The 26,236-nt window shown below is 34.2% G+C and overlaps 1 protein-coding gene across 4 annotated transcripts in view; it reads left to right on the forward strand.

Annotated features, from left to right (window-relative positions):
* Window positions 1-3,270: 3,270 nt before the first annotated feature.
* The window catches only part of LOC132736442 (bile acid-CoA:amino acid N-acyltransferase-like), a 34,593-nt gene continuing 11,627 nt past the window's right edge, over window positions 3,271-26,236 (forward strand). Inside the window, exons 1-9 of one of the 4 annotated variants that reach the window (XM_060723583.1) lie at window positions 3,348-3,654; window positions 4,535-4,872; window positions 5,619-5,870; window positions 6,104-6,279; window positions 6,496-6,609; window positions 8,837-8,913; window positions 10,053-10,140; window positions 11,122-11,362; window positions 12,015-12,741. In XM_060723583.1, the coding sequence (XP_060579566.1) occupies window positions 4,575-4,872; window positions 5,619-5,870; window positions 6,104-6,279; window positions 6,496-6,609; window positions 8,837-8,913; window positions 10,053-10,140; window positions 11,122-11,362; window positions 12,015-12,121 (1,353 nt within the window). In that variant the 5' untranslated portion in view covers window positions 3,348-3,654; window positions 4,535-4,574 and the 3' untranslated portion in view covers window positions 12,122-12,741. Of the gene's footprint in view, window positions 3,655-4,534; window positions 4,873-5,618; window positions 5,871-6,103; window positions 6,280-6,495; window positions 6,610-8,836; window positions 8,914-10,052; window positions 10,141-11,121; window positions 11,363-12,014; window positions 12,742-26,236 lie in introns of those variants that run through there. The other 3 variants (XM_060723581.1, XM_060723579.1, XM_060723582.1) reach the window with 3 other exon arrangements.

Consider the following 26,236-nt stretch of genomic DNA (forward strand, 5'->3'; position numbering starts at 1 on the left):
AACTGCTATGAAACTATAAAAATGCTTCAATACTAATCAAACTTGGCACAAATGTTGACTGGACCATTGCCTTTGTAACGACATGCTCAGTCTTAAATTTCCTGTTACCATGGCAACGAGGGGACATCTCAAAATTGCCAAAAATCACTATTTTGCCTCGATTTTTTCCATCAAAATTTATTTCAAAGTGATAGAGTCAAAGGCTTTTCAGCGTTGGTTACACGTTTCATTATGATCGACCTGGGGTAATTTTTAGCCTCTCACAAGTCCAAAATTTTCTTGGCGATGAGGGGGACTCCGCCCCCCTTCAAACCCCCCTAACAGAAGAGGGGGCACATTCCCCTTCTGGCAACCCCCTGATGTATCTTCTGGATGGGGGGCGGCGCCGAAAAAGTGCTCATTTTTTAAGCAACATTTCTCAAACGAAAACATGTGTTTTGGGCCCAAATAGGACATTTTTTCACTATTTGAGGCCTAAAAAAAGGGGGGGGGGTCGAAAATGCGTTGTTTCGCGTATATATGAGGTAAAGGGTTAATACAATAAAATTTGTACAAAGATATTTGTAAAATGTAAACTGTTGTATCAACCTAGATTTATTTATATATCTTTGAAATACATTGTACTGTTTTAAATTAAAATAATGTTGTCCCCAAATACACGTCCTGTTGGAAATGATGTGTCATTCTTAATACTGTGAAAAGGTAAATAGGCAATCTTTTGTAGATGTACTCACTAGAAAAGAATAAAACCAGTAAGAAAGAAAACTGACTTCAATAAATGTACATTAGGGCCTGTTACGCGTATCCATAGAGATTTTAACTTTCTTCCACCAGGAATACTTTGAATCAGGGAATATCCTAGTGCTGCACAACATTAACTAAATACAAAAACAAACTATAATTGTTGTCACAAATATACATCTTTTTATGTGATGACTAATATTCATTTTGTAGTGGTTTGATATTACAACCTTTCAATTCGGTCATGTTTTCCATTGCTTACTAATTGAGTACAGTTGATTGAACATGAAAACACGGCGTCGTATGTTGTAATCATGAAGTATTCGTATTGGGATAATAGCAGCAAAACTGTTTGGCATAATGAAAACAATTATAACGAACTAACGAACTGATATTACTGTCAAAGACCCTGGTCATTTAAAAGGGCACATTAATCGGAAACCTGTAGTATATTAATACATCTCAAATTGTTTTGAGTAGCAGGAAGCTATGGTTGTTGTTTCAAAGCATGCAGTATTCCTTTATGTTACCTTGACCTTGCCACTGGCATAAGTCCTAATCATAAAAGTAAAAAAAGGTGTGGACTGAAAATAGCCTGGCTTATTTTTAACTCATTCTATTTATTTTTGTTTTTCTCGCCCACTGGCCATAGCTTTCGCAGAAGCGGTGGGCCTTAGCAGCGGAGATATAAAATGGCCTTTTTTTTTGTTGTCGGTAAGTTAATGACAAATTTTGTTTTGTGCTATAATGTTTCACGAAAAACACCTAGTGAGACTCGAGCCCACATATGTACTCTTACAACTCACTACACGTAAACGATGTGACTATTTGCCATTTATACTAACACTTCTGTAGAGTATGCCGAGGGGCGCCACTTTTGCCTAATTTTTATTAAAACACGTAAAAATTTGCGAAAAACGACCCCTAAACACACCGACATAACATCGTATAAATAATACTTACACAAAACAACGATATTTTGGAACTTTTTGAAATTGCCATTGTCTGTTTATAAAAGAATTGATAAACAACTATTACAACGCAGACGGCAGTGGATTCGATTGCAACGCTGCTAGGTGGGCCCCGATACCATTATTTCAATTTAAGGGTTTAACTTGACATATGACGTAACGCACTTTTCACTCGAGTAGAGCCTTTTTGTTACTTTTACCACAGAAAAAACGTGTTAATTATATATACAAATAGATGTATGAGTTCCGTTTAAATTATCCTTCAATTGAATACTCATTTGCCTGGTGTTATTATAGAATGGTCCACATTCAACAAACTTTTTTGTTTAATTTCTCACGTATTTTGTATGTGCTTGAGTTCGTTCTTGTGGAGTAATGCACCATTCGAGTTAAAATGTGCAGTAAAGTAAAAAATAAATATAGTGCCCTATATCGTTATATTTATATATCCTGCAGAACAGCTCGGACTTAAGAAGAACCAATGCCCGGCGGAAACTAGGAGTCAAGACATCTGACCTTGATGCACCACCGAAAAAAACCAACAACACATTACATTCCATAAGATTTTTCGGTTAATTTTTCCAATTTTTCAATTTCAATAGAGGTACTTTAAATTATTTTATCCATTTTTTCTTCGATAAATGTCACAGTTTAAGAAAAAGAAGAAAAAAGCTACATCACGCGCAGATGTTTACAAAAAGTAATAGATAGAAAACTTTTCTTCAATTAACACCTCCGATGTAAAGATGAAATATAAATTGGTGTTCTCAATATGATAATTTAACGCAGTCACATTCAAAACTGAGATTGCTCTTCGTATTCGAGAAGCATATTCTGTTAATCTGTAGGAATATCTCTTTTATATGGTGGCTGATTTGTGCCATTCGTGTTTTCGCCCCGCGACCCCGCCAAGCGAAAAGTCGAAAATTAACAAGTTAAAATGGCGGGGGCGCGCAGCGAAAACACGCTAATTAGCGAGGGCGCGGGGCGAAGTTTAATAAATAAAACTTCGCCGCGCGGGGGCGCGGGGCGAGATTTAAGAAATAAAACGGCGGGGGCGCGGAGCGAAAACACGCTAATTATCGGGGGCGCCAAACGAGGTTTAATAAATGTATAAAACGGCGGGGGCGCGGAGTGAAACACGCTAATTAGCGGGGTGCGGGGCGAAAACACGAGATTTTAACTACAAAAACGGCGGGGGCGCGGAGCGACAACACGCTAATTAGCGGGGTCGCGGAGCGAAAAGTCGAGGTTTTTAAGAATAATTTGGCGGGCGTGTGGACAACAGCACGCTAATTAGCGGCCTATAACAATAAATATTTCGCTTCGTGGTCCCGCGGTTTTACAATTAAATCCGACTTTTCGCCACGCGCCCCCGCTAATAAGCGTGTTTTAGCTCCACGTCCCCGCCATTTTAACTTGTTAATTCTCGACTTTTCGCTTGGCGGGGTCGCGGGGCAAGAAAGCGAAATGGCATAAATCAGCCACCATACTTTGGCCATCTATGGTATTAGCGTTATAAAATGAACTGAGGTCAATATCATTAACATGATCTAAATTTAACATACCGGAAACAGTTACCATCATTATGTGAAGTATCGTTTACTTTTTAGTTTTTACCCTTCAGTGATTTTATGCTGGTGAGATACAAAACATGCAAAACATATATAAACAGTGAGTACATAAATTTACATTGTACTGGGTTTAAAGGTGTTTGGATTTTTTCATATCTTTGTTTACATGATTATATGTGTGTCTCGTGAATTGACTTATTTAAAAATATAGGGCACGTTATAGAAAGAGGAAACTTAACACGGGTTAAATTTTAGAATGCAAGTAGGCCTTAATTATTTTGATGATTTTACGTGTGCGTCGTAAATAGAAATCAGGTAAAAATGTAGGTCACTGTATTTTATTTACGGATTATATCTTAGGATGCAAGGTGTGTGTTAAGTTTTTTGTTGTATCATTATTTGACTTTGGATAAGTTGTTATATAATTTAGCTAGTATGATTGTTATGTATGTACATGTGGATTTTGACTGTGCACAATTTATAATATAGATCTAGATCTTTACAGAGATAAATATGCTGTGGTTTTTTTTACTTAGTATCGATTTCATATCGTACTATTCCGGGTTTACACCGGTTTTTATCCATATTTTCAAAGCTTTAATGTTTAAAAAAAAGAAAACTGAAAAATGTTCGACTGAAAAAAAATCGTTTGATGCGTTATCGACTTACTAATATAAAAGTCATGGTTGAATGACTGATCAAAATGTGTTAATGTCATAGTTCATCGTATGTAGAATTCACTTAACTGTTGAATCCACATCCCCATGTAATGCGCCGATCCAAAGGGGGTTAGGGGGGGTCATGCACCCCGTGGGATTTGGCTGGTATGTAGAACCCCTATCAAATTACCTTGTTTTGTTAGCAAAATACACGCACAATTCACGACAACAATAAGTTTTATTTCGTCTTTCTACATGACTTAATATTTACATTGTGGCGTGGATTCAGGATTTCAGGATTTTACTCCAAGTGCTACGCCCAGACCTGCATTTCCTTAACACTTCATATTTCACGTTTATTCAAAATCGATCTCAATACGTGCCTTATATAACTATGTGATCTACACCGATATTTAACCATTTTACTATTGTAACTGAAATACAAACGCTTTTTATAAATAGATATGAATGTATTGAACAGTAACAGTAATTGAGACACATGGTTATTTTATATCAATATATCGTTCCAGGTATAAATATTCCTGTAATGTTAAAAACTTTCATGTAAATAAAATGTAAAACCTTTCAGGTAATGTAGTAGGAGAGCAAGCTAGAATAGTTACACCGTAATGAAGTCCCTGAAACGTTTAGAAGTACTTCAGAAACATATAAATGCTTCAACTAGAGAATGTTCGACCGGCTCGACCAGGGCCGATGAACCGTGTATATCTGTGGCGCCCCCTGTCGGTATGGTCGATGAAAAAGTCGCAATACATATACGTGGTCTGACTGCTGGCCAGGTGGTCACGGTCGTTGCAGAAGTTGTTGAAAATGGAATGAAGTTCGAATCCCGCTGTGTTTATCAAGCTGACAGCAAGGGTGAAATAGATAACTTTACTACAAATTCAATAGGCGGTTATTTTAAAGGTAAGAAGACAAGAAAAGTAAAACTTGTTGTAACTTTGTTACTGATATCATAAATAATTTAAAATTTATTTTAATTAGATAAGAACATCTATTCTAGCCGTATGTATTTCATACACAATACATTTGAGCTCATTGCGGTTGAAGGGTTGCTTGAGGCAATAGAATTGCAGCCTCCGTTTATCCCTGCGTAAGAGGAGACAAAATGGGTTTTAACAAATAAAGTCCTACTTCTAGCACCAGCAGGTGAGTTGGCTATGATCCCGATGTTGCTTTGACGTTTGTAACACCCGAGGTTAGCGAAAATCGCTTTTCCTATTTCGGCGCCATATGGCCTTTAATTACTGTGTTAGTGTGCCGTAAAATTAAGCAAAAACAAAATTTGTATCTGTCGCTCCGGTGGTCAAGCGCAACTTCTCGAATGAAATGAGTTGTGAAGTTGAAAGAAATGTTATAAACGTGCGATTCATTGTTTATTCGTTTCTCTGAATCTTTATGTATGGGTCAGTACCATAAAATATTTTAAAGCTTAAGTTTGTTTAATATCTCAAAAGAGCGATATTTATCATCATTTAAATCTGCCCAGCTTTCTGTCGCTGTCTAAAACAAACGTTCAAGCCTGGGAAGTCGCCTTTTGACCTCAATGGTGTCAATGTGACGTAAGAATCAGCCGTTTTAGATTCACTTGTAAGCATAAATTTAATGTAGCCGGTGACATATAGCAACATTCAAAACCATTGTTATTACAGGAATCGAACCAATGGGTTTGTTTTGGAGTCTTAAATGTTTATCCGCACCAAATCAGTCAGCTAGACTTGTCAAAAAAGACGTCAGCTCACCAATGAAATTCGATATCAAAGTTTATTCGGACGCTCACGAGGAACCAATGTTGTCTGGTAATCCCATAGCAGCGACAAAAGTTGAAAGGTTATACAAAAATCCAGGGGTCAAACGAATACAACTTACAGGAAAATTTAAGGGAACAGTCTTTATACCAGAAGGTTAATAATTTATTTCATCTTTAATCACAAAGTATGATATGTTCTATACAACAGAAATAAGTTATTGAATGCACTATTTCCGAACTAATGTTTAATTTTATCTGGACTAATTGACCTTTATTATAGAATTTTACCAGCACAGCATGTACAAAATGTGTTTATTTCCTAACCGTTGCACGAGTAATGCACGTGGTAAGAAAACTATAAAAATGTTTTAATTATGAAAAATGTAGGGAAAGGTCCGTTTCCTAGTTTGGTAGACATGTTCGGTGGATTGGTCAGTATCATTGAGACACGTGCGGCGTTGTTGGCGTCACATGGTTACGTTACTATGGCGTTATCTTATATGCACGTGAGAAGCAAACCTGGCTTTGAAGACAAACTTGACGTAGACCTCGTTTACGTGAAGGTAAAAATTTTGTTTTCTTTCATTTTAAAACTAGTTAACATTTAATCAACACGTTCATAAAATATGACAATACTTCTAAATGTACGAATTTGTATCATTGCTTTAACTTTGTTTTGTTTGGCTTTTACAAAAATAAAAGAGTGTTTTAACCTTTCGTAACAAATTTATATTTATAAATAAATTCATAGTTTTATAAGACATACCTCAATTTTACAGGAAGCATATGAGTGGTTGATGGAACAAGATTATGTTGACACAAACAGACTTGGTGCTGTCGGTTTATGTTACGGTGGGATGCTGGCGTTAACTCTAGCTTATCTTATACCACAAGTACGGTAACATCCTACTTTATCTTCTTCTTTAAAATGTAGATACATGTATATGATTTTTGATGTGCTGAATAATTTTCATTGTAAATGTGTTCCTAAGCAATAGTTGTAATCCGGAACTCGGCAAATGTGGGCTTTTCTAAGGGGCCAGGGGACATATTCGAATGATGGCCCCGGTCAAATTTTTACACCTTTTTAATAAATCAGACATGGTTTTGAAGGTACTGACTAACTTCTGATATTTCTCTGTCCTTGTTTAATTCTTTCTTGTTTGTGTTAGGAAATGAAGAAGTATTTTTTGGGTTTTTTACCGAAACAAAGCATTTTGGTTTTAGCTTTGTAATGTTATTTTTTCTGACTCTTCCGAATGGAGGTGAAAAATGTTTAAAAATCAAAGCTTTGGGACAGTTGGCGCCAAACAAGTAAGAAATTTCAGATTAAAAATTTTTGTGAAAAATCTAAACGTATGACAGGACCACTTTTTGGTCATTTCTGACCAATGCCATAGCTTTGCACTGCGTGGTTACTGAATATGTTTTAAAGGAATTCGGGTCGGATTCTGGAGTATGCCTGCAACCTTCAATGAAGATTGCCCATATTGGGTATAATTTTAGGTGTGATTTTGGCTGGGTGGGGGTAAAAAATTATAAATTGCTGTCAGCTTTTTTTGAAGGGCAAGCATGCCAAATATTATTTTCCCTTCAATGGTATGTCCATATATTCATTTGAATAATGCTGTGCCTGTGAAACAGATTTTGAAATATTTGGAATTGTGTTTCTGGTCACACTGAAATACAATTTTTTTTCATTTTTAGGTCCCCTGCCCCCTAAGCTTATCCATGGACCGTACAAACAAACTTTCCTGTTATAGCTTCACGGTGCACTACCGGTCACAAAATATTAGTCAAACTGTTGCGCTTATTTTCGAAGCTTTAACTGTAAAAGTTTGTTTGTACAGCCGGATTAGCTGGGGGAAAAAACCCAAAATATGTTTAATTCCGAAGTAAGTAAGTCTATTGTCATAAATGACATAGGTGCGTTAATGTTAAGGCTTATATTATAATATTTAGTAAGGTCATTATAAGGTTGCTAATTAGGTTATTATGAAAATGGCTTTAATGTATATGGAAGGAAGAATTACATGTACATTCATGTAAATACATGTAGTGACATATGTAGGAAACAAATACTTGCTCATTCATGTACATAGTAACATAATGCAGAAACAAATACACGCACATTCATGTTAATACATGTAGTGACATATGGAAGAAACAAATACTTGCTCATTCATGAATATAGTAACATAATGCAGAAACAATTATGTAAATTGTGTCATACTGAAGAAACAATTGCACGCACACTCTTATAAATATAGTGCCATATAGAAGAAACAATTACATGCAGATTCATGTAATAAGTGACCTATGGAAGAAAGAAGTACTCGCGCTTTCATGTAAATAGTGTCATATGGAAGAAACAATTGCACGTACATTCATGTAAATAGTAACATATTGAATAAACAATTACATGCACATTCATGAATATAGTGTCATATAGAAAAAAAAAACAATTGCACGTACATTCTTGTAAATAGTGTCATACTGAAGAAACAATTGCATGCACACTCTTGTAAATAGTGCCATATAGAAGAAACAATTACATGCAGATTCATGTAAAAAGTGACCTATGGAAGAAAGAAGTACTCGCGCTTTCATGTAAATAGTGTCATATGGAAGAAACAATTGCACGTACATTCATGTAAATAGTAACATATTGAATAAACAATTACATGCACATTCATGAATATAGTGTCATATAGAGAAAAAAAACAATTGCACGTACATTCCTGTAAATAGTGTCATATAGAAAAATCAATTACACGCACATTCTTGTAAATAGTGCCATATAGAAAAAACATTTACATGCACATTCATGTTAATAGTGCCATATAGAAAAAAGCCATTACATGCACATTCATGTAAATGCATATAGTGTCATATAGAAGAAACAATTACACGCACATTCATGTAAATAGTGACATATTCACGCTCACAATTTATCGTGAAAACATTTTGAACAAATGAGTATTGTGTACTTCATTAAGAACAAATGTTAAATCATGTACAAAATACATACTCTTTCATGTGGATTATGAATCATTCTTATGTCATAAAGTATGTTTTGCATGTTACGAAACTCAAATTACCGCTTGTTATGTGTTGTAGATCAAAGCTGTTGTCAATATAAATGGGCTGTCTGTGACTCCTGTAAAAGTATGGTTTAACGAACTCGATCCCTCATGGTACGTTTTCTCATATAGACATGTAGAAATAACATATATCAATATGAAAAATATATAAGATTTATTTTAGTTAAAATGCATATTTAAAGGTCTATGCTAAGTATTACGATTATGTCATTTGGAAAAATGTCATTTTCTTACTTTTGCTTTACTGAACATTTCTAAAATGCTTGCGTATTTCATTTCGTTACATAGTGTAAACAATGTAACAATTGTGCTACGACAAACTGATATATATTTTGTAACATGATGTCGTAGGTGCATGATTACTAAGAACAGAGATTGTACTAATGTAAGCGACTTTGCAAGAAATGATGCACCGCGCGAATGGAATGGCAAAGTTGTAATGTTTGTAATGCAATAACATAAAAACGTCTCACAGTTTTGTTTGATAGGTTTAATCATTCATTCATTATGTAACTACAGTGTACTAGTACTTTTTAAAAGTTTGTTTTAGTAATTTCAATGCTTTACATGGAAAGTTACTGCGTACAAATATTCCTTTAGTTGGAGTTGACCACTATTTGGTTTCGATTAACCGGTATAACCAAATCAAATCACATTACGATGGCATCTGACCATTGTCTTGACAAAAGATGATTCTCCGGATTGAGTGATGATCTTTGATAGATAAGCTAACAGTTACATTGGTGGTGTTACGCGCAGGTAAACGAAATGGGATTCGTCTTCTCGGAAAACTCCTTATATAGTGCTGATCTTTTCGGGGTTATCCTAAAATAGTGTCCGCCTGCTAAGAAGAGTCCTTAGATTGGGATTGCCTACAAGGATAGGTCCTTAATTAGTGCAAGCCTGCTTGGCGAGGTCTTGAAGAGGTCCTTAAAAATTGCACGACTGCTCGAAAAATGCCTTAAATAGTGCTGGCATACTCGAAGTGGTCCTAAAATAGTGTCGCCTGTTAAGAGGAGTCATTGAATAGGGCACGCCTACTTGGATATGTCCTTAAATAGATCTCGTCTGCTTGGAGAGGTCTTTATGGCCTCCTCTAATCAGTAATGCTGGGATGTTTTCAAGTGACCCAAAAAGAGACAATGTGCTGAACTCCATTCATGAAAAATGAATAAAAATTGTATGATCGAAATTGAACTGTATTACTGATATATTCTTTTTTTCTGGACTAGGCCTGACAATAATAGGGCGTATTTGACAGATGAAGGGTTAGTTGTAAAAGATGTATTTCATTTAGAAGAGAAGAAGTTTCCTATTGAAGTAAGTTTTTAAAACATAACATTATTGCTATTTCAATTGATAATAACAGGTGATATTTTAAATGAAATACATGTAATTGATTAGGTAATAAAACAGTTATTTCACATGTGATTTGGGAACAGTCAAACAGCCCTCGGTGTCGGGGATAGTGTTTTGAACTGTTGCCCTCGGCCTACGGCCTTTGGCAACAGTTCAAAACACTACCCCCTCCACCTCGGGCCAACAGTTTGACTGTTCCCAAATTGCATATGAAATAACTGTATATTATCATCTATATACGTATGTGAACCTGGCTCCCAGTGCTCTAGAAATCCTTTCCGTTATTCTATTTTGGCGAAAATGATAGGTTTAAACTTTACAAGATGTTATAGTCTTTTGTGCATGACGTCCTAACGTAATGAATGTACAGACATATAAGTAAATGAAGAATTTGAAAATAAAAATTTAATTAAAGTGAAATGGTCTATATTGGAAGGACTGTAATACACAAAAATAATTACATAACGTTGGTAGTACATGTATTAAGTATCAGACGAAAGAATTATATATGGATGTTGTTGGCAAGTGTGGGGTACATGATAGGCTATTTTATATATTTAAATCAATCAGATATTAAAATGTTCTGGGACAAAATATTATTATTATTCATGTAAATGTGCATGATATTAAATCACTTAGAACTTAAACAACATATTTTTATTCAAGACATATTTTATAAGAATATTCAAATGATGCTATGCTATTGCTATTAATCAATATTAGAAATTATCATAAAAAATATGTCCATTGTAGACCAATCCACTTTAAATCTATTTATTATTCTTCACGATATATAAGTCCATCCATAATATTAACTATATTCTTATACGAGTTGCTATGTATGTATGTTTGCAAAGTCTCTTATGAAAGTTTGGTAATAGATTAGTTAATAACTTGGCGTTGATATTTCGTATTTTTAAAAAATGTTTCAAATGTTTTAAGGCTTGGAGACATGGAGCGAAGATTCTCGTTATAGCCGGTGAAGACGACAAACAAATTGATCCTAAAACACAAACATATTTCTATGAGCTTTGTCCAAATGAGTTTAAGCACCTGGTTGAAGTGTATAGGTACCCCGGAGCCGGTCATTTAATAGAGCCACCTTTCTCCCCTCATGCTCGGACGACAAATCCGGGTAGAAAAAGAATGGCAACTTCTTTATCTGTTCCAGAACAATATCGTGGTAGGCAAACATATATATAATATAATTATTATACATGTATAATGTATGTGTTCATGGTTATGTTTTAGCAGATATGTACAATATCAATTTGATACAAAAGTGTTCCAAAAGAAAAGCAAATGAATTATGTATACATTGATGTGTATATCGACAAACTAATCTAGACAGACTAACTAATCACCGAAAGCATCCTTGCGATACCGAAACGTTAGCATAAACATTTAATGGGCCGAGGTTAATTGCTGAATGGGGCTCGGTGGTGTGTTCTATTTCTTGTATAGCGTCAATTAAAATTTGCATTCAAAATCTGTGCTATAAGTTATGCCAAATATATAATTTTACTTAAAAAAAAACACTGAAGAATTTATGTACTGAATATGACCTGGTTTGAATTTGGAAATATATATTTTAAATTAATTAAGAGCTTATTAAACATTAAGAAGCTGGCAGTATGAAACCTGGCGAAATCCACTAGGATGATCGGGATGATGAAATTATTTTAGACATATTTATCATCATCATATTCGTTTTAACTTGAACTATTATCAATAATTATTTCCGAAAGTTTTTTTGTTTTTTTTTATAGTGCAGAATATCTTTACATTTGATGGATAGAGATAGTTTCTATATATGATAAACTGTATATTTGCAGACGCTGATATAATGAATGGTGGGTGGACCGCTCCGCATGCACGTGCTCAGGAAGATTCTTGGAATCGTACACTTAAATTCTTAGAGCAAAATGTGAAACAAAGGTGATGATTAAAGTTGAAATAATAGTGGAAAAGTGGAACAATAGTGACAATTAAATATGATGTGAAACATTGGGAATAATTGAATTTGAAATAATAGTGAAAATGTGAAACAAAGCTGACAATTAGATGTGAAACAAAAGTGAAATGTGAAACATGGGAGATAATAAAATGGAAAACAAAAGATAAATGGATACAACATATTAAAATAAACAGTTACTGTGAACAATAAGTTCCTAAGTTGTACATATTTTAATAATCAGAAAATATTCATTATCAGTTGAAGGGGGGTAATTTCATGTTAGCAAGGGTGGAAAACGTGGAACAATTTAGTAATCAAATGTATATTCAGAGAGTAAATTTAACTGTCGTGTCGCGTCACCGATATGAAATAAGTGTCAAGTGATATTTTAATCGTGCCATGTGCGAGAACTTGTGCAATAGGTGATATCATAGTAAATCTTTTTATCTCAAATTGTATTTATTCATTTTCTCTTGTTTTTACTTATTTCCAAACATTACTCTGTGGTGTTTATAAAGTTGAAAAAATAATATATACAGAATATACAACTCATGCCGTTAGCTCAAAGTAGCATGGTTTATAAAAGCTGTTTAACACATGGAAAAGAAGCGTGTTTTTTGTTGTTGTTGTTTTTATTTGTTGTTGTTCATTTGGGGTTTATGGTTTATGTAGAAGTTTCTGTGTTATAATTATAACCATTTAATATTTCTTGGCATTACATGCATCAGGTATGTTTCAGTTCTCCTTCTGCCGTCTACTAACTGATGGCTAAATTTAAATTTAAATTAAATAAGCTAGCTCCACTGAGGTCAAAAATCCTTAAAATGTCGTTTTTTCCCCAAAAAGTGTTAGTAAAAATAAGCTTATTTAAGTATATTAACATGACTAGGAATTAAAACTGGCACATTACAACGATGTTTGCTCGTATGATTAAAGCCTAAAACTGTACAATATATAAAATATAAGCCTCAAACTGTCCAATATGTAAAAAATAAGCCTTAAAATATAAGCCTCAGACTGACCAATATGTAAAATATAAGCCTCACACTGACCAATAAGTAAAAAATAATCCTAAAACTGTTTAATATGTAAATTGTAAGCCTCAAACTGACCAATATGTAAAATATAAGCCCCAACCCGTCCAATATGTAAAACATAAACCTAAAACTGTTTAATTTGTAAAATATAAACCTCAAACTGCCGTAAAAGTACAATATTGAATTCTATTTTGCATTAACAAACTAAAAACATCGGAACACTTTGCAACTAAATATTATGGTGGCATATTTCTGCCACCAGATAACCTGATAACAAACTAGTTAATTAAGAGGTTAACTAGTTACGTAACTAGTTAATTTTTTCAATAAAGAAAAGATCATAACGGGAAATAAATGCATGTTAGTGCCTGCAACTGCCATCCTTTTATTATATCATCATCTTAAAATTAAGAGGTTAACTAGTTACGTAACTAGTTAACCTCTTAATTAACTAGTTAATTATCAGGTTAACTAGTTACGCAAATACCTAACTAGTTAACCTGATAAATAACTAGTTAATTAAGAGGTTAACTAGTTACATAAAAACGTAACTAGTTAACCTGATAAATAACTAGTTAGTTAAGAGGTTAACTAGTTACGCAAATACCTAACTAGTTAACCTGATAAATAACTAGTTAATTAAGAGGTTAACTAGTTACGTTTTTACGTAACTAGTTAACCTCTTAACTAACTAGTTATTTATCAGGTTAACTAGTTACGTAACTAGTTAACCTGATAATTAACTAGTTAAGTATTAGGTTAACTAGTTAGGTATTTTCGTAACTAGTTAACCTCTTAATATTAAGCTGACAATAAGGGATGGCAGTTTGCAGGCACTAACATGCATTTTTTTCCCGTTATGATCTTTTCTTTATTGAAAAAATTAACTAGTTACGTAACTAGTTAACCTGATAATTAACTAGTTAATTAAGAGGTTAACTAGTTACGTAACTAGTTAACCTCTTAATTAACTAGTTAATTATCAGGTTATCTTGTGGCAGAAATATGCCACCATAAAATATATTGCAATGGCATGTATCCTAGAGATGTGTACGAATATTACACTAAAGGCAAAAACATCCATAAACGTACTGGGTTAGCTCCCTTATGATTATCTAAACAAAAGTAAAAGTTGTTTGTTTAGATAAACAAAAGTAAAAGTGTTTTTTTTTTTGTTTTTTTTTTTTAAGGGGGGGGGGGTATCTTGAATTAAGGTACTATATAGAACTGAGTATTGTAATACTCTCAAAGTTGATAATGTTAATAATATGATAATAATTAAACCATCTAAGGAGGTCACACAAATAAATTAGATGTGCTAAATGATTATTTCGTCAGTCAAATACATTATGTAATTAATAACTTTATGGAATCAAATTTCCCTAAACGACAAGAAATCTAAATGTCAATGATTTTTTGTTTGTGAACCTCGTGATTTGAATGTAGAAAGTAAATTATCAGAGTCTGAATGCCAAAGATTAATGGTATAATTCAAACAATATGTTTATTCATCCAAATAATTCAAAATGCATGGTGTAATGAACGAAACAAAACAGTAATTAATGTGAGCACAATGTAGAAAACGCTAATAATCAAGCATTATTTGGTGTAATATAGCTAATACATTGTTCTAAATTGTTCCAATAAAAGCAGGCTGTTTTTTTTTTTTTTTTTTGTTTTTTTTTTTTTTTTGTTTTTACTGGAGACCTCAGTAGCCACATTGTGGATTATATTTAAGGCACGAGCTCGAGAGGATACTTTTAAAGAATCAACGAATCTTTCGTACACTAGCTAGAGAGTAGAGAGCTGAGGAAAACAATCCAGCATCACAAGCAGCATTCGATCAACCAGTTTGTAGTCATAATTTAACGATCATTAACTTAAAATTTAACTTAAATCTAAAAAAAATGATTAATTTAGAAATAATAAGCGAGATAACTCGAGAAGAACGATTAAACCACAACAGCTTTTTGTTATGTCCCTGTAAAGTATCATTGATTGACCATCAGCTGTACTTGAAAAATGTTTTGGCTAAAATGTAAATCTATATCTATAATCTACATTTATAAAATATAAAAAGACTGTCCCAATATTTTTATAAATTGAAAAAGCGCGAAATAATACAGAAATGGTTTTCATTATTTTATTTTAGGCTATTGGGCCTTAATAAACGAAATAATGTACAAAGACATGTGTTAAATGTAAACTATCAAAATTTGTATATATATATGCATGAAATAGTGCTTTAGATTTAAATTATATTATATCCCAAATACGCGTCGGGTACTATATTTCAAGCTGCTGGAAATGATGTGCCATATTTCTGATACTGGTCAGACTCTTTTATTGATTGTCCCATAGTCTTATATTATGAGAAATGGTCCCTAATCCTACCTTAAAATTGAGTTTACGTGCTCGTTGCAAAAATGACTTCAAAGAGGACTATCCCTTTTCATTGAAATGGTTCAGGACTAACATATCTTTTTTTATAAATACAATACGAAATTATAACCTTCTGTGAAAGGTGAATTAGTTTGAGTGGCATGCGTTTATTATAAATGTATCCTTCTGTAGATGTACTTTCTAGAAAAGAATAAAAACAGTAAGAACAAAACTGATTACAATAAATGTACATAAGGGCCTGTTACGTGTATCCATAAAGTTTTTAAATGTCTTCCGAAAAAAAACTCTTTGAAACAGGGAACACTCTAGTGCTATAGAACATTGACTTTAATTGTTGTTTTAAATTTACTAAAAATATGCATCTTTTTATTTTAACTAATTTCTATTCTGTAGTGGTTTGATATGCAAAGTTTTAGGCACTTAACTTTTGTCAATTTCATGGTCGTTTTCTGTCAGCACATGTCGAGCATAATTTAAAGTAGACATCAACAATGCCTATGATACAGCATATATCTGTGCCTGTGGTGTAAATTTTTATACTTATTGCATACTAGTAAGCGAAATAACAAGGTTTCGAGCCTAAATTGTTATACATCAGATTTTTATTAATCCAAAGTACCTAAACAGATTACATAGCGAAGCGGCCTTAGTTAATAGAATATAGTTATAGTCAACGAAAGTTATATAAAAGCCATCCGCACAGAACGCAACAATACTATTATTTCTTTTATTTGTAATTTGTATATTTTCTGATTTCACATACATGTACTTGTAAGATTATAACAAATGTTATGGTTTGTATAAATTTCATTTTATAAATACTTTTTACATGTTAAATGACCCTAGATAAACGGTTATATTGAAAACAATCGTTTATATACGGCCATATAATTATGTCACAAATATTTATAAAGAATTTATTACACAGCAAACATTTTTAAGGGGTAAACGTGAGATTTCTACATAATTATATTGACAGCAGCCGTGTATACAAAACTTCATAAACGTCACAATTATCCAATGAAAAGCGACGTAACAAACATACAGTATTACAATCACATAGATGTTCAAAATATATTTTTTTGGCTTGCAGCCACGGCTGCAAGCCATTTCATCTGGAAAACTTGTTCCGGTTAGGTGGTTTCCTGCTTACATCTGTTGGTGCATGATTGAACGGGAAACCAGCTGCAATCGTGCCAATCGCAACTTTTCGGCCTTTTCCGTCAGTCTTCGGATTAATGATAATAGCCGATGTAGTTCCGATTGCAATCGTGACAATTCGGGCGATTACGTCATACTGCGGAGTAATATTACGGAAATCTAAGCTATTTTAGTTACTTCGGTAATCCCAGTTTGTGTATATAAATAGGATTTCTATTTTTACTTGATTTATCGGTTTAAACCGTAATAAATTATAAACGAAATTGTTCCGTTTCATTTGTTTTTCAAGACGCAAAAGTTAGTTTCTTTTATAATTGTTTTTTTGTCTGTATTAGTTTTATACAATAGAGAATGGTGACTGTAGTATTATTCCGTCTTCAAAGGGTGGTCCTGCTTACCAAATCACTCATGATCGAGTTATATTTAGATCTACTGAACGCAATTCAACTTCTTGGTGAGGTAATCTAAAAATAGCCCATGCATATCATTAACCTTGCCACGTGCTGATCTATGTATCATAGTTGATACATGCTTATTAATTGGTATCACGTAACGAAGTATTTTAGTGCATTTACTTGTCTATAAAGCAAGGGAGTGATTTCGCTGCGAAAAAGGGGAAATGAGATGTGCACACTTGTTTTCCTTCAGTATCACGTTAATATTTTTACGATTGATCATTTTCTTTATTAGTTTTATACAATAGAGAATAGATCTAAATCGTTTTGACAAAAAAATATTCGGTTTTCCAAAAAAAAAAAACAACAACTAAATAAACCCTTTATGATATACAAATACCGTAATTCAAAAAAAAAATGTAATAATAAATTGAAACCCCACAAAAAGGAACAATTTTAAAGGGTTGGGATGAAGGCACAACTGTGCAAGCCTTTCCTTTTAAAAGGAAACTTTATTTAAACTTAGCATGATGTTGGAATATGATACAAGCGAAAAAACTAAGAGGTCACCGAACGTATTTTCTACACGTGAATTTGGTTTTCTTTATTTATTTGGGTGATTTCAGAGGAAAATTATTTATAAATACATCTGAAAAATCCGCAGGTGTTTACAAAAAGTTAAAGATAGAAAACTGTTCCTTAATTAACACCTCCGCTGTAAAGATGAAATTAATATAAATTGGTGTTCTCAATATGATTATTATTTAACATTCATATTTTTTCATATTTTATGTACCTATTAAAAGAAATTAATTATAACAGAACAGAACAAAATCTTTATTGTAGACTTGAGCTCTACGCTCCTCGTCTATATAAATACAATACATATAATACAAAAGTCAAATCAATTACAGCATGAGTACAGAGAGAGATAAATAAACTTTCTGAATAACATTTTATGTGTAACAGAAACAGTACAAATCGCCACAGTAACTCTGGCAATTTCTGAATATAACGTATTTAATGTTGTTGTTTTTTTAACAAATGTCACTAGTGGAGGTAATACAAACATTAAATTATAGCAGTTCGTTGGCTCTGATTTTTAAAGCACAATTAAGATAGCATGCTAATTTGTTTAAAACATCTATGTTTGTGACTGACATTAATTTAAGAAATTTAAACATGCTAGGTCGTTCAAAATAATAATTGTCAATATAACGTTTCCTAATCCATTTATACTTGGGACACATAATAACAAAATGGAACTCATCTTCAATATCAGAAGAATTACATATTTCACAACGTCTTTCAGTTCTTTCAATTCTATTTTGTCCATACCTTCCTGTTTCGATGCGTAATTTGTGAGCGGATAATCTAAATTTTGTAATAAGTTGTCTAAATAATTTGTTTTTAACAGAACTCAGGTAACTCTCGTATTTGAAGTCATGTTTAATATGCTTATATACAGTTAACACTCTGTTGTTCTCTAAGCTACTTTTCCATTCTTGAGTGAAACAGTCTAACAAACGCTGTTTAAATTGTATAATAAATGTGACTTCATTACAATTTAAAGGGTTTTCCCAAACATACCCATAACCAAACGTATATAACATTGATTTTACATTTGACAACCAATTAGTTTTATTCTTTTGTACGTTTTCCAGCATAATTGAATACACCGTTTTTAAAACACAATTACTAGTTTTTAACACTTTAAACCAAAATTTAAGCACTTTAATGTAGCGATTGATATACAGCGGGAATCGTCCTAATTCACCATATACACCAGCATTGCTTGTGGATATCTTAACATTTAATACTCGTTTGCAGAACTTCAAGTGTATACGCTCCATCTCTTTACATTTGGTAAAACCCCACACCTCAGCTGAATAATTTAAAATCGAGGTTACAAACGAATCGAATAAACTACACATAGTTTTTGGGGAAAACTCGAACTCTTTCGTATTAACTAATAATGTATTCATTGCTTTAAGCGCTTTACCCACTAACATTTGGGAATTAAGATTGAATCCACCATTTGAACCAAATACGACACCTAGATAGTTAAAGTTATCGACTGTTTCTAATGTACTTCCATCGTATGTCCATTTCTCATCATCATGTAATCTTCCACTCTTTCGAAATACCATCACTTTGGATTTTTCCGTGTTTACTTTCAAACCCCATCGATTACAATATGTGTTTAAGTCATTTAAACTCAGTTGAAGATCCTCGATGTTATCCGATAATAGCACCATATCGTCTGCATATAGGAAAAGGATTAGTGTTATATCGCCATAATTAAGACCACTTCCTGGTCTAGATCCTAGGAATAATTCTAGGTCTTCAATAAACATAGACCAGATAAAGTTTCCTTTTAAAAGGAAAGGCTTGCACAGTGTTGTGCCTTCATCCACACCCTTTAAAATTGTGTTGTTTTTTTTTTTTTCTCAATTTATTATCACAATTTTTTTGAATTACGGTATTTGTATATCATAAAGGGTTTATTAATTTAGTTTTTTTTTTTTTTTTTTTTTTTGAAAAACGAATATTTTTTGTCAAAACGATTTGAAATCTATTCTCTATTGTATAAAACTAACAAGTGTGCACATTTCATTTCCCCTTTTCCGCAGAGAAATCATTCGTTTGCTTTATAGACAAGTAAATGCACTAAATTACTTCGTTACGTGGTACCAATTAATAAGCTCGTATCAACTACATATAAACTATATGTTACACGATGTTCCAGACTCCGAATGTTGGTGCTGGTTTTAATTATCAGAGACCGGTTTAAAATGTTTAGATAATTGTTTTGATTTCAATAAATCATGCCAACTGTCCAGCGCAATGTTATTTTAGTGCGCTCTGGTCCCTGCCAAGACTAAGCGTTCCCTAGTAATTAATGATCCCCATATTTAGAAAATCAAATTTTACTTTTATTTTCTTAGAGGGCGATTCCTGCATTTTGGTTGGTCAAAACTGTCCCTAGAAATAATAATTATATGCAAATGCAAGATTTGCCGCCTTTCCAAGGGCAGTTGAAAATAAGATTTCGGAATGTGAAGTACAAATCTTGTGAATTTCTATTTTTTAAGTTTCGGGCACAGATACCATTGTTCAGTAAGTTTATTTTTGTTTTTTATTTTGCCTTCGTTCGGGAAAATTATTGTTTACATAATTTTTGTTCTAAAATAATTACATTTATTATTGTTAAGGTAAATACATTAACAATTTTATGTTAAGATAGTTAAAACTGTATCCTAGTTAAAAATTTGATGTAAAAGTAAATAATCTGTAATTCTATCAATTAATTGATTTGTTAACATTACTAGCAGCAGGATTCCCACAGTATTTGTTAAGGATGAATTATATATGTGACTTGTTTATTTGTAAGTATGTATGCATTCTTTGTATGTTGTTTAATTGTTATTAATGGAAGTATAACTGTTTAACTTTCAGATAACCGCTGTATACGCTGTATACGCTATATACGCTATATACGTTAGATACACTATATACTCCTTAGACTATGTGTTGTTTCTGGAATAAAAGTGGAAAATATAGCGCGTGAATTGCATCTTTTGTTGCCCAAACTTAGTGAAGCTGCCCATTACGACTGTGTCGTAGTGTCTGTGTAATTTGGTGAACAGTTGAAGTGAACACCCGTATTAACGTGTTCTCTCTCAGCCACCCACGTAATCTACATTGTGTTCTTACAGTTATTGAACAGTATAGTTCCTACAGTTGTTGAACACCGTGTTCCCCTACAGTTATTGAACATAATCTATTAACGAAAAGGTGAAAGTTAATTGGATTAAACAGTATTTATTTGGATTATATTTGTAAACATATATTCCGTATCATCAAAAGATGGCAAGTGACGTAACCAGTAACGAAGCTGAAGTCAATATGAAGAAGCATGTGTCAAGCTTCCAACGAGTATCAAAGGCAATTAGAATTAAGATGGCGGCAGGCGATTCCGACTTCCAGCAGTTGCAGAAAGACCTATGTAACTGCTGGGAGGAAATTGTTAGTGTACATGAGAGTCTTGCGACGTCAATAAATGACAAACGGTACGAGGAAATACACAAGCAGTACCGGGATATAATATCTCAAATCAGTGATTTGAATCAAGAATACACGAGTTGTGCAAATTCCGTTGTAACGTGTAGCTCTACAGCCTCACGCAAGCGGAGGGCAGAACTGCGCCTCCGCCAGCTGAAAGAAAAACAAGAAACAGAGCGCAGAAGCGAAGAGGCTCGCCGGAGCTCGAACTGCAGTCGGCCCGGCACGAGCTAGAAACTTGCTGAGATTGAAGAAGAAGATTCCGATGACAGAGGAGTGCTATCCTTACCCGACGAGCCAGCAACCGATGTTCGAGTTGAAAATTGCGTGAAGGACTTACCTGACAATGCAACTAGTGAAAATCTTTGTGATAATATACCATCAAGACAAATTTATTCTCAAAACGTTTATGGTTTACCTAAACCGGAGTTGATTAAATTTAGTGGGAATCCTGCTGATTATTGTAAATTCATCAGCAATTTCGAAACCAATATCGAGGCAAGGGTAAGTGACAATAGATTAAAATTAAATTATTTAATTCAATTGTGTCAGGGTGAAGCAAAATATTGTATCGAAGATTGTGTAATTTTGTCTCCGGACGAAGGCTATTTAAGGGCTACAGAAATCCTTAAATCTAGGTACGGTAAACCACATTTAGTGGCCCGGTCCCATGTAGATAGTTTAGTAAATGGCAGTGCCATAAAAAGTAATGACGTAAAGGGACTAATGAACCTGTCACTCCATATGGAGAAATGTCATATGACCTTGACACAGCTAGGTTTTATGTCCGATGTGAATAATACGGAAAACCTACGCAAAATAGTTAGGAGACTTCCACTTCACATTCGGTCCCAGTGGGTCGAACGTGCAAGTAGCCTGATAGAGCAGGGGCTCGAACCAAGTTTTAACCATCTTCTAACCTTTGTGAGGGAACGGTCAATTGTAGCCAATACAATGTATGGTCATGACCTTGCGAATGAGTCAAAACAAACAATGAATTCGCAAAGAAATTCCCACATAAACCCTCCTCAGCGTAATAAAGTAGTTACACTGTCCACAGGCTCTGATAAGAGAAATTCAGGTAAATCTCCCTTAGAGAAATCCGCTAGGGGACGATTATCATGTATTTATTGTAAAAAGGCCCATAAATTAAGGGCATGCGCAGAGTTTCGCTCCATTGATATTGATTCAAAGCTGAGAGTTATCAGAGAGCATGAAATGTGTGAAAACTGTTTGTATTTCAAACATGTTGCCGAAAATTGTAGGCAAAATAGTTTTTTGTGAGGTTTCAGGTTGTACCGGGAAACATAATACAATGTTTCACCGAGATTCTAGTAAAATCAACAAATTTACAAATGTTGAGGATAAATATGTTGCGGCTTCCGAATCGAGGTGTAAACAAAACAAGGTAAGTTTACGCATAGTTCCTGTCGTCGTCGGAACGAAAACTATGCAAGTAGAAACGTATGCTCTCCTTGATGAAGGGAGCGATGTAACGCTTTGTAGCGATAGCCTTGTAAAAAGGCTTGGGGTTGAAAGTAAACCTTGTAAGTTCACGTTAACTACAGTGAACAAGTCTGGTCAAAATATAAATGGCAAAGAAGTTAAACTACAGGTAAGTGCATTAAATGGGGGTCAGGTCATTGACCTTCAAAAGGTATGGTCTGTAAAAACCCTGCCTATATCCTTGCAGTCGTTGCCAGACCAGTCTGTGACAGGTAAGTGGAAACACCTTAATGGTATCAATTTACCGAAAATTGATGTAAACAAAGTTGAGTTGCTTGTGGGAAGCGACACTCCAGACGCATTCTGGGTAGAAGAGCAGCGAAGGGGGAATAAAGGTGAGCCCTATGCAATTAGGTCAATATTAGGCTGGAGTATCATAGGACCCACATGTAATGGATCGTCAAATGATCAAGGTAGTATCAATTTTCAGTTTGCATCTAGTAGGCAGTTGCAAATCGATAAGTTATGGGCAACTGACTTCCCAGATGTCAAGAGCTGTGGCACAGGGATGTCACAGGAAGACCGTCGTGCACTTTCAGTAATGAAAGGTACAGTAGTAAAGGAAAACGGTCATTACAAATTGGGACTCCCGTGGAGAAACCCAGACGTAAGTCTTCCAAATAACATGAAGATGGCTACTGTAAGATTATCTCATTTGAAGCGAAAACTTCAAAGAGATAATAAGTTATTTGATATGTATAAAGAAACGGTGAATGGGTATATTGATAAGGGTTATGCTTCCTTATTAGATACCAGAACGGGATTCGAACCCGGACGTATTTGGTATCTACCTCATCATCCAGTTGTGAACCCAAAGAAGCCGGGTAAGGTAAGAGTTGTCTTTGACTGTGCTGCTAAGTATCGAGGCACATCATTGAATGACAATCTGTTACAAGGTCCCGACCTAACTAACAGTATTACTGGCGTACTTATGCGATTCCGGCAGGCCCCAGTAGCATTGGTTGCGGACATAGAAGCCATGTTCCACCAGGTAAGAGTATGTGAGCATGATAGGGATTCTTTAAGATTCCTTTGGTGGCCTCAAGGTAACTTGAACGAGGAACCAAAGGAGTATCGTATGAACGTCCACTTGTTTGGTGCAACTTCGTCACCAAGTTGTGCGGCTTTCTGTTTAAAGCGCACGGCAAATGAAAATACTGATAAATTCAGTCAAGAAGCGGTAAGTACGGTTGAACGTAATTTCTACGTTGATGACCTTCTTAAGTCAGTATTAGACTCAAGTTCGGGAATTAGACTTGCCGCAGAAATGAAAGAAACTTCTTTCTTTAGGGGGCTTCAGACTGACAAAGTGGCTCTCTAATTGTGAACATGTCATGAATTCGATCCCGGAAGCGGATCGAGCTCAGTCAATGGAAAAAATAGACCTTGACAACGAATCGTCATGTGAGCGAACACTTGGGTTACAGTGGCATGTTAAGTATGATCATTTTGTGTTTTGATGTAAATCTCCGTGACAAAGGTACGACAAGACGTAATATCTTGTCGGTTGCCAGTTCATTGTATGATCCGCTTGGGCTTGTTGCACCAGTGACATTAACACCAAAATTGATTCTACAACGTGCTTGTAGAACAAACCTAGGCTGGGACGAACAAATTCCAGATGCGGATGCTGAAAAATGGTTGCAGTGGCTAGCCAGCCCTACCAGCACTATCGAAGGTAAGTATAGATAGATGTATAATACCAGGTGAGCTCGACAGGTCGACCTTGAAAGCTGAACTACATATGTTTAGTGATTCATCTGAGTATGCCTATGGATCGAGCGTGTACTTAAAAGTGTATGACGCGAAGGGGCACAGTAAGTGCAGTCTAATTATAGGTAAGTCTAGGTTAGCACCTATAAAGGCTATTTCGATACCAAGACTCGAACTTGCAGCAGCTGTAGTTGCTGTAAAACTGTATCAGATTGTCATAGAGGAGCTTGATGTCAAAATTACTGAAAGGTACTTTTGGACGGACTCTATGATTGTGTTAGGTTACATAAGAAATGAAACGAAAAGGTTTAAGACTTTCGTTGCAAATAGACTATCAATAATTCATGAGGTGACGTCACCACATGACTGGAGGCATGTACCCTCAAAGAGTAACCCTGCTGACATTGCGTCAAGGGGAGTTAATCCGCAAGAAACTGAAAAGCTTGAAAAGTGTATATATGTGTAACATAATCTAGATTAGTAAAAAATTCTAGAACTTGTGAATGTTTTGATTATTACAAAACGAGTATTGAATTCTTCGTCTTCCCTTAATATATAAGAATGAACTTATGTAAAAAAGTTCATTGAGGGCCGGTGTTCCAGACTCCGAATGTTGGTGCTGGTTTTAATTATCAGAGACCGGTTTAAAATGTTTAGATAATTGTTTTGATTTCAATAAATCATGCCAACTGTCCAGCGCAGTGTTATTTTAGTGCGCTCTGGTCCCTGCCAAGACTAAGCGTTCCCTAGTAATTAATGATCCCCATATTTAGAAAATCAAATTTTACTTTTATTTTCTTAGAGGGCGATTCCTGCATTTTGGTTGGTCAAAACTGTCCCTAGAAATAATAATTATATGCAAATGCAAGATTTGCCGCCTTTCCAAGGCGCAGTTGAAAATAAGATTTCGGAATGTGAAGTACAAATCTTGTGAATTTCTATTTATTAAGTTTCGGGCACAGATACCATTGTTCAGTAAGTTTATTTTTGTTTTTTATTTGCCTTCGTTCGGGAAAATTATTGTTTACATAATTTTTGTTCTAAAATAATTACATTTATTATTGTTAAGGTAAATACATTAACAATTTTATGTTAAGATAGTTAAAACTGTATCCTAGTTAAAAATTTGATGTAAAAGTAAATAATCTGTAATTCTATCAATTAATTGATTTGTTAACATTACTAGCAGCAGGATTCCCACAGTATTTGTTAAGGATGAATTATATATGTGACTTGTTTATTTGTAAGTATGTATGCATTCTTTGTATGTTGTTTAATTGTTATTAATGGAAGTATAACTGTTTAACTTTCAGATAACCGCTGTATACGCTGTATACGCTATATACGCTATATACGTTAGATACACTATATACTCCTTAGACTATGTGTTGTTTCTGGAATAAAAGTGGAAAATATAGCGCGTGAATTGCATCTTTTGTTGCCCAAACTTAGTGAAGCTGCCCATTACGACTGTGTCGTAGTGTCTGTGTAATTTGGTGAACAGTTGAAGTGAACACCCGTATTAACGTGTTCTCTCTCAGCCACCCACGTAATCTACATTGTGTTCTTACAGTTATTGAACAGTATAGTTCCTACAGTTGTTGAACACCGTGTTCCCCTACACACGATCACAAATACGTATATCAGCACGTGGCAAGGTTAATGATATGCATGGGCTATTTTTAGATTACCTCACCAAAAAGTTGAATTGCATTCAGTAGATCTAAATATAACTCGATCATGCGTGATTTGTAAACTAATACAGACAAAAAAAACAATTATAAAAGAAACTAACTATTGCGTCTTGAAAAACAATTGAA

Source organism: Ruditapes philippinarum, unplaced genomic scaffold (genome assembly GCF_026571515.1).
Source record: "Ruditapes philippinarum isolate M1 unplaced genomic scaffold, ASM2657151v2 ctg4309_1_1_1_1, whole genome shotgun sequence".
Taxonomy (NCBI): domain Eukaryota; kingdom Metazoa; phylum Mollusca; class Bivalvia; order Venerida; family Veneridae; genus Ruditapes; species Ruditapes philippinarum.